This window comes from Priapulus caudatus, unplaced genomic scaffold, assembly GCF_000485595.1.
Source record: "Priapulus caudatus unplaced genomic scaffold, Priapulus_caudatus-5.0.1 Scaffold6, whole genome shotgun sequence".
NCBI lineage: Eukaryota > Metazoa > Priapulida > Priapulimorpha > Priapulimorphida > Priapulidae > Priapulus > Priapulus caudatus.
Window position 1 is genome coordinate 158,230 of NW_014577067.1, and position 9,452 is coordinate 167,681.

Genomic DNA, 9,452 nt, shown 5'->3' on the forward strand with positions numbered 1-9,452 from the left:
ATGTGTTGCGTGCAATCTTCCGATCTGCTCAATCTACGAATCTGCCGACTGTGTGGCATCAGCATCATTGAACTCGCACCTAAAACCCACGATGGTAAACCTGCTTGCAAAACCGGGCCTGCGCAATCTCATCGAACTAGCAATTAACACAACCCCAGCTGATAAACCTGTCTGCAAAATCGGGATCCACTTACTGCTAATATCTATTGCAATAATAACACTATAGACAATGTAAAATCGGTTGATTGTGCACTTTTTGGAACCGAGATGGCCGACGGCACAGGATTGTAGGTAATATTGCTATTTTTAGTGCAAATCGCGGAACCCTCTATATGGGTACACACTGCACGAAGCTAATGTATCATGACCTGAAACAATTAGATTTACTAACAAATAGTACCTTTATCATCTTGTCGAATGCTCTGAGATCAAACCCTTCTGCACAAACGACTGGGGCTCGAATTTTCCAAAGGTGCTCAAAGCTAACTGCTATAGCTTTGATGCAAGCTCGTTCTGGGAGAATTTTGACACACGGAGCCAGGTGGTGTTGCAGTTCAGAAAGACCGTACCAGAAATGCAAATTGTCCCACGGCAATATGCTATTGTAGAAGAATGGCTCGCCTATAACAAGATTGACCTGAAAATAACAAAAATATGGGTAGCAGAATCCAGTGCTGGAAATTTTAATAGAAAAAGATCTCAGTTCGAGCAAAGGGAACGGTAGGGAAAATATTTCGTTGCACTCCTCTCCTATCCAACAAGGAAGTATATTTTGTATCGCAAAACATTACAAATAACCTGATCACGTCTGCACCATAAAAGAAAAGAAATAAATAAATAAAGTATAATATGAGAGCTTCTTTACCTTTACGTTACCTAAATCTTCTGCTGAGACATTTTCAGGACCTTTATCTAATATCTGAAGATTTGTAAGGCTGTTTGTGTTGATGTATTGTACTATCACCCGTCGCATCACTGTAGATTCGTTCAACGTAAACACCTACAAATCAAACAAACATATACTTGAACTTGCACACAAACATTCATTCTATATGTAATATAACTCTACGGGTTGTGATCTTTTCCATAAAGCTCATTAGGCATTAGCAATCATCAATTGCATATAATACTGAGATTGTATATAAAGGTCTATAAATGTCAAGATAATCATAACTTTTGTGTGTTTGCCATACTGTTGCTAGTGCAAGCTGGCATGCAGTTATTGAATAAGTAAATATGCGTGTAGTCCTATATAGTATCAGGAGCGTAAAATGACAAAGGAGTAAGACAGCGATTTGGTACTGATTTCACTACATTTTTGTCGTACGAGTTCGATGTGAATAAAAATACAAATGTATACAAACATGAGCTTCTTTTGTTCACTGGTCCTTATTCTATCTTCCGGTAAGTATTACAAGAACCAGCGTAAGCTATCCTTCGTTCTTGACATAACTTGCTACTTTCGACGACGATGGTTTTCACAGTTAGTATACCGTATCTCTCGAGGCCCACACTTAAGATTTGCGACACACAGCTCTTCAATGAGCCGACGGTTAGTCCGGCTTTTCGGCCGTAGCCTTAGTCGAGGTGCACGAACAACATTCGCCCAGAAATTAAGCTTACGTGTGCCACCGCATAGCTGGGTTTAAAAACTTAAATGGCGTGATTTCACATTTAAACTATAGTCATAGAGCCTTGTTTATGTTTAATCCCGCCAGTTTTTTTTAAAAAAACGCTATGCGCTTTGGTAAAATATGCTGAAGCGACTTCACGCCGCGCGGCAGGAAGGATTGGTGTATGAATCCTCTATTGCAGTAAAACTGACGCGGCCAGTCTCGACTCGATGGAGCTTTTCCACATGTGTTTTGCCATTTAATGTGCCATAGCAAACCGTCGTATTCTCTAGCCGGCTATTACGTCTGCCGCTGGCGCTGCCTGACCCGATCCTGCCGTCGCTGGCCTCATTTCGGCAAGAGCTTCGTGTTGCAAAATCTTAGACGTGATTTGGCCCTCGCCCAGAGATACCGGATAACTAAACGTTCGAAAACACATTGTCGTCGAAAAGTCTCACGAAGTATATGTCAAAACGAGAGACCGGAGCTACCGCTGGTTTAGTATACCTGACCCGGAAGCATAGAAATAAGGACCAAGTTGACAAAAGAGTTCATGTTTGATCCTACATTTGTATTTTTATTCACATACAACTCGTACGACAAAAATGTTAGTGAAATCCCAGTACCAAATTCGCTGTCTTACTCCTTTGTCATTATACGCTCCTGATAGTATGTGCATGTAGTGCTTAAACAATCTGAAAATTTCTGATTAGACATAAAAGATATGTTTAGCAATTAACCTATGTCAAGTTATTACCTTATCTGCCCTGTATCCATCCCCATATGACCAATGCATTTCCATAGGAATCATATAGTCAATGGAAAAAAACTTACTTAATAACTAGACAGAAATAACCTAATGTTGCTTACATCTTTTGCCTCCAAAGCTGCTGCAATAAGAGGCAGAAATGATCCATCGCTGAGGCACAAACACACTGTGTCTGAAGATATAACCTGTATTCAGCACAAAAACGATATGCATTACAGGTGATACGAGATATGAACCGTCACATTTGCAAACAATCTTATGAGGTACGACAAATGTACAGATGTGCAACCCTCCCAACTACTGGCAAAATTGCTTCCCACCGACTGCCCTGTCTTGGTGGCGTTGCTCTGTTTTGTAGCATCGTTTTGGTTAAATCGCATTTCTTTGTAAACACATTTGGTAAGTTAATTAATAATTTTCTAGGTTCTAAAATTTTTTTTTTAAATTTCTAAACAACAGCAAATCCCTCAATCTGACTGGGCACTGGTTCCGAGGGTGCTGGATATGGGAGGTTGTATCTATATAATACAGGGCCGTAGCCTGCGTGGGGGGGGGAGGGTGCAAGGGGGGCAGCTGCCCACCCCTAGATTTTGGAGCAAAAAAAAAAAAGTTCTACTAAAAGAGAATTGTCGTAGTCAGAATGAATGCTGTACATGTACTCAAAAGTGCCTCAAATACCATCTCCTGCGATCTACATTTTCCAAATTTTCTGGGGGAAACCCCCCCCCCAGGCATTTGCTCAGCCTACGGCCCTGTAATATAAACGTGTGTATATATTTATTTATTTATTTTTAAATATTGCTTAGGTAAGGTTATATGTACATAGGTGATCATGGACAGATGCAACATAGAGCCACACTATTCTGGCATCTGATGCTTTATCACACGTGCTCTGACCTTGCTAAGGGCAGAGGTCCAGCAAGACCTTCTGCGTTCATCGTTGAGCATCCCGATCCTCGTCCTGCTGCAAGCCACGTGTGCGCTACAGGTGCAGACCGGATGCTGGTCCCGCTCTTCACTCTCACAGCTGAAACAACACATGGTAACTCAATACTGCATGGCATGTTCATGTAGGTATTCATGCACACGCATACACGCACGCACGCACGCATGCATGCATACGCATGCATTCATGGACACACACACAGGGGAAAAAATATAATTTATTTTTCGGGGGCTACTTTTCAAGCTCGCGTGCATGAAAATAGCACTCTAAAATTTGGTTTGCATTAGAACTCTATGCAAATTTCTCCGGGGGCTCTTTTTGGCATTTCGGGGGCTAAATCGCCCCGAGCCCCCGTGTATTTTTTTCACTGCACACACAGATGCATGTATACCTACTATATTTCTTGCACCCCTATCACAGCACAATCAAAATATCTTCACTTCACGAGAATGATGCAAATAGCACAGTATTACATGTATATGAAAGAGCCCAACTCTAATGATGATTTCTCTTAGTGCAGCTAAATACAGTAACGGGAACAGAACGATGCCAAGCCTTCTTTAAACTCAGGTGATTACAATATGGCCCCAGTGTGAAATATCTGTGCCTATTCTTTTCCTGTTCTTGCCAGCACATCACGTAATTTAACCACGATTTCTGATCCGGTTGGTAGGCAACAATATTTAACAAGAAATTTAGGTCAATACCACTGTGAAGAGGGCTCGATTTTTTTGGGGGAAATCATGATATTACCTGGTTGACGAATCAGTGACAGAAAACCACAAGCTGTACTCGTCATGGTGTGCATGTACTGATATAGCCGAGTCCACCCTGACTGAAAGTTCCTTCGGAATGTAATAAACTGCTTGCATCCAGTGATCCCGCCACTGAAAAACAGTTTCGTATCGTTGTGATAGTAATGTTATTAGAACAATTGCACCCATTTTACTTTCGCTATAATATTTATGGATTCCGTACACTTTCGATAGAATACTGTATAAGCTGTATATTTCGCGGGGTTTAATTTTCACGAATTTCGAGAACGCATCCCCTACGCGAAAATAACAACACGCGAATAATTCATACCGAATAATTTATAATTCACCGACCACGAAATTAACCACTCGCGAAATTGTCAGTCAAGTCTGAATTCGTGAAAATATCTGTACGCGAAATATACAGCTTATACAGTAGTTTTAATGGATTGTAACTCATCACCGGACTCTGCAATATTCAGCAGTCACTATAGCGCTGCCCAATACAAAAGTGGATTGATGGCAAACCCCTGCAGTATCTTGCCACAAAAATCAAACAGAGAACATCTCCGATGGATTGGCACAAGTTCAGAAACGAACACATACCGATAGAACAAGAAGAATATTCATACTCCATTTTACCACACATATGTTCGTGATGTTATTATACCGGCATGACGTCTGGATCGGGATGTGCCCATCTGGGAGCACAGCTCAGCACCACATCTCCATCCAAGTCCATCTGTAAGTCCCACCACATGAATACTGCATCACACGATCCTTCCGTCTTTGCCTTTGTATCAACAACTGAATGATTATTGAACAGAATCGGTGTGTTTCCACTGTAGTCAAACCTATGACAATAGCAAAGTTGGGGAGTTATGCAGGTGCAAATATTTCATCACAAACAGAGTGTTATGTAGACCAGATTTGGGTCGGACTGTTGGACTCATTCACAATCCAAACAGAGCTTAAAATCCACAATTTGAAAGCAGACGCTTACTTTATTTATGCAATTGAACTGTATATTTTTTATGATTTTTATTTAATCAAAACTGTATCTTATTCAGTAATTTAAAAAAAACAAGTGTCTAAAATTAACAAATGCATTATTTTTTCCACAGTATGAATTGTCAGATACTAGTAAAAAATTGTCCAGCCTAAACCCCAGTATAAACCAGTATAAACCTTGTACCCTAATAAACCAAGATTTCTTACATCTATATGTAAACCCTACATACAAGGGTCCCTCAAGAGAAATGTAGAAAGTTCTTTATAGATGAGATCTCCATTCTATATAGAGGTGGTTTAACTACCCCTAGCAGGGTTCTCTAAGCTTTTTCATTATAGCATGGGGGTGCTGCCTTTACGGTCCTAGTTGCAAATCGCCGAATGGGGGGTCCGGGGGCTATGATATTTAGCATGGCGGCTATGATATTTAGAGTGGCGGCACTGGCGGGTGCATTTTAGGATGGCGGGGCTCGACGATAGCCTGGCGGGCCGCCAGGCTATAAGTGCTCTTGGAGAACCCTGCCTAGGGAAACACCAATTGTCCTTTTTAGACACATGCCCCTTCTATAGAGGTATCAGATAACATAGATAGGTTTTGCTGTACCTGAAAACAAGTAGAGGGTCTGTAATTGGCTCAAACTGGTCAGGTGACAACTGGTCTAGCTGTAGATCATGGACAGCTGCTGCTCCTGTGCACTGTGCAACTTTGTGTGGGGTGGCTATCTCAACATCCTTGCCAACACGGATTGGCTCCAGCTTATTCCACATCCGTACCAGCCTCGAGTCCACGACTTGACAGTACATGTTTGCAGCACTGGGAACAACAATGCAGTCCTTCTGCAATTGATATAGATATTTAGATGAGATATATCAACTATAGCACTAATTGTCAAGAGTACCTGTATAAGATGGTAAAACATCATGTTTTCTTTGCCCAAATTCTTACCTCAGTGCTTTGATATCGAGAATATTAGTATATATTTTAACCATAGTAACTATATGATGTTACTGTGCCCCTACCTCTCGATTGATAATTTCATTTGAATTTTCACTTACATATAGAATTACTGTTACTGTTTTTACATGACTCTGTTATTCTGTTTTTATTTACTGCAAAAATCTAATTACCTCGAGCAAGTGCTTGTGGGCATGATGAAACGTTCCTATTGCACCTTCACCTATCAGCTCTGTATCAAACACTTCTGTGACAAGAATGTTTGCGTGCCTCTCCATGTCACAACCTATAGACAGAATGGATAAATATAACTTTCAGTTTTGAAATGCTTAGCCTTGGAGCAACTAGGCACCTATGAAAACAGCTACTTATATTAAAATTAAGAAAGATGCTAGGTGACACAGGACGACAAATACACCTGATATGACGAAGACAGTTTTAACATTTATTTACTATTCCTGCATGTATATACATGCACTTATCTAATTAGTATAAAAAATATATCTAAAAATTAAATGATCTAGTTGATCATTTACCTATGCCAACATTGACATCTGTTGATCGTTTGGATATTAATTTAATTTTGTTTAACACTCCATTTGCAGCCATGACTTCTTTTGCACACGTGGCTACTGGAGCAAAAGCCTGCAAAAATAAAGCATAAAAGACTATACACACCTATTCAAGTGTCCTAATAAGAAAAACGTGCAGCTGCAAAGATTTAACATGAACCTGATCACTGCTATATGATTCTCATAACCTCAATCTCGTCACATTTAGCACAAATTTGCTATGATAAATCTATTAAGATTTTTATAACTGTTAACTATCTACAATTTTACATGCAAACATTAGGCCTACATTCTACTAGACTTTGCTTTCCACTGCATGTATTTAATTTACTGCACATTGTGCACTCAAAATGTTTAGTATTTTTATTTATGTATATACTTATACATTTAACCAAGTGCATATCTATAATTCTACTTGAAATACCTCGCAAGCCGTAACTGAGTCAGCTCCACATCTGACAGCCATCATAGATAAAAGACCAGTGCCTGTGCCGATGTCTAATACATGAGCTGGCTTTCCTCTACTGTGCATTCGTGCTATTGCCTTCCTCAGTGCCACATAATATTTTTGGTTCTGAAGTCACAAATTTGAATGATTTTTTATAACTATATTGTCAAAATAACTAATATAATAGTACAGTGCTTCTTTATACAATCAAATTATTTGTGTGGCTAATCCAAATATAAGCAATTGACATTGAATACGTTGTCTACTTTGAATAATACAGATTTGTAGCTGATCAAAAGTACATGACAGATTACTTTGCTCCTATCTGATCATTTAAGTAATAGATGTAGCTAATTCTTCTTCCCTGTTTTCAACACAGATCTGTAATATTTGCAATCTAAAGCCTATTAAATTCTTGATTTAATGAAAAGGCTAATCTGTATTAATTTACCCTTTCTTTATCGTGCAGCATGTCAGCATACGCAGACCTGGAAATATAGAATATAAAAAGTAAAATGCAATGACGAAATAAGGAAATTAAGGAGTTTGCGATTATTAACATGTATACGCATAGAAGTTACAACCAACACCCCGAGTTCTCAGTATATTAAAGGAATAGAAATCTGGGTCTGACACATGCTATGCACTATCAACTTGGGCCAGGACCCCACCCACTGGCAGTTGACATGGCCTGCACACAGTGTATATGTTACTATACATAAACGTACCGATTGATTTATAAGATGCTGATAATGCGAGATGTGTTGATAGTTATTTGAACATTATGTATGATCAGAAACAGTCAAGACATCTCTGAAATTTGTTGACACAGTTTTGTGGCAGTCATAATGGCTTTGCCTATGGAGTGTAAGTGGATAGTGTGGATAGTATATATTTGGCCCTATACAAATAGCAATGACATATAAGTTTTCTCAGTACAGTACAATACAGTACACTGTACAGTATATATACACTAATATACAGTCTAGGCGATGGCTAGCAATTCGGTTGCCAAAATATCCCGCATTTTGCTAGCGATCTTGCATGTACTACTACTAGTTGTACACAGTACAATGATGCTGTCGATTTTGTCACTTATTAACAGTAACACTAACGTTAACATTTGTTCAGTCCTAGTTTGGGACCCCAGGCTCAGCACAATTTTTTTGGCAAATGTGCTAAACTAAGCTGGATGCTAAACTACGATTGGGTCGTAACATTTTAAATTTACATGTGACATTGCACTAGGTGATGCTGTTAGTATTACTGGCAATGTGACAAATAGACTACAGTCCCAAGAAAAATCGTTATTATGCTTGCACTACAAACTTTGAAGTTAGTTAGAAATAGAATGCACAATTTGGTGAAAATTTTCACTAACAATAACACCAGTGCACTGTCACTGTAGTGTAACGTTGGAATGAGCGTTGATGTCGAAATGATGAAGATATAAAGTCAAACTTGTTGTAGTAACCGGAATAAACTTTGTTAGCTTGTACACTGTAGCCACATCGCACAAAGAGACAAAGAACGCGCACACGCGCATACGCGCGTGTGCTCAGCTCGCTGCCCAGCACCCGAATCTCCCATCTATCACATCTCTCCCTATATATTCGCCCAAAACTCCCTACATCTTGTGGGCACATGTCACCCGTCTTGTCCAGTTCCAACCGTTCCCCTCATTTCACAATCACCCTAGAAACTGCCTAACCTAGAACCCGCTTACCCAACTCCCCGTAACATCAATGCTGCCGCCCAATATCCGCGACGTTCTGTCTAGCTAGACTATATGGCTAAAACAACTACCAGCCTATCTCCACTCGACTAATTCATGTAACGCGTATAAAATAGACGTTTACAGTAGAGCTCTGTGCTGATGTGCACTGACAATGGCACTGTCACCTGTGCCAGTAACACGTACCCACTGACGATCAGTTCTGCATAACGATAACATATAACTCTAAGCCATAACTAAGCCTTGCCCTTGGCCTTAGGTCAGGTGACAGGTCTAAACTGAAAGAGCCTAGGCCACAGGCACTTGGAATGTCTCAATAAAAAAAAGGTAAATATACACGAATGTATTTACTACCAAAGTCTTAATGTTTCTCTACTCTATGTCGCCTATTATTGCCAATAATTACCCATAAATGCCGGTCAAATGTTGCACACGCACGCACACACGTGTACATTCACGCGCGCACGTGTACGTGTACGTGCACACACGCACGCATGTACGCACGTGTAAGTGCACACGCACGCACGCACGTGTACGTGCACGCACGCACGTGTACATTCACGCGCGCACGTGTACGTTTACATGCGCACGTGTACGTGTACGTGCACACACGCACGCATGTACGCACGTGTAAGTGCACACGCACGC

General features: G+C 40.2%; 1 protein-coding gene across 1 annotated transcript in view; it reads right to left on the reverse strand.

Annotated features, from left to right (window-relative positions):
* LOC106805597 (protein arginine N-methyltransferase 7-like) overlaps window positions 1-7,557 on the reverse strand; it is a gene marked incomplete at its 5' end in the record, with an annotated part of 8,866 nt that extends 1,309 nt beyond the window's left edge. Inside the window, 11 exon segments of the mRNA XM_014807257.1 lie at window positions 401-637; window positions 866-1,000; window positions 2,484-2,567; window positions 3,280-3,409; window positions 4,082-4,215; window positions 4,754-4,937; window positions 5,699-5,931; window positions 6,223-6,335; window positions 6,586-6,694; window positions 7,046-7,195; window positions 7,521-7,557. Of these exon segments, the coding sequence (XP_014662743.1) occupies window positions 401-637; window positions 866-1,000; window positions 2,484-2,567; window positions 3,280-3,409; window positions 4,082-4,215; window positions 4,754-4,937; window positions 5,699-5,931; window positions 6,223-6,335; window positions 6,586-6,694; window positions 7,046-7,195; window positions 7,521-7,541 (1,530 nt within the window).
* Between the last annotated feature and the right edge of the window lie 1,895 nt (window positions 7,558-9,452).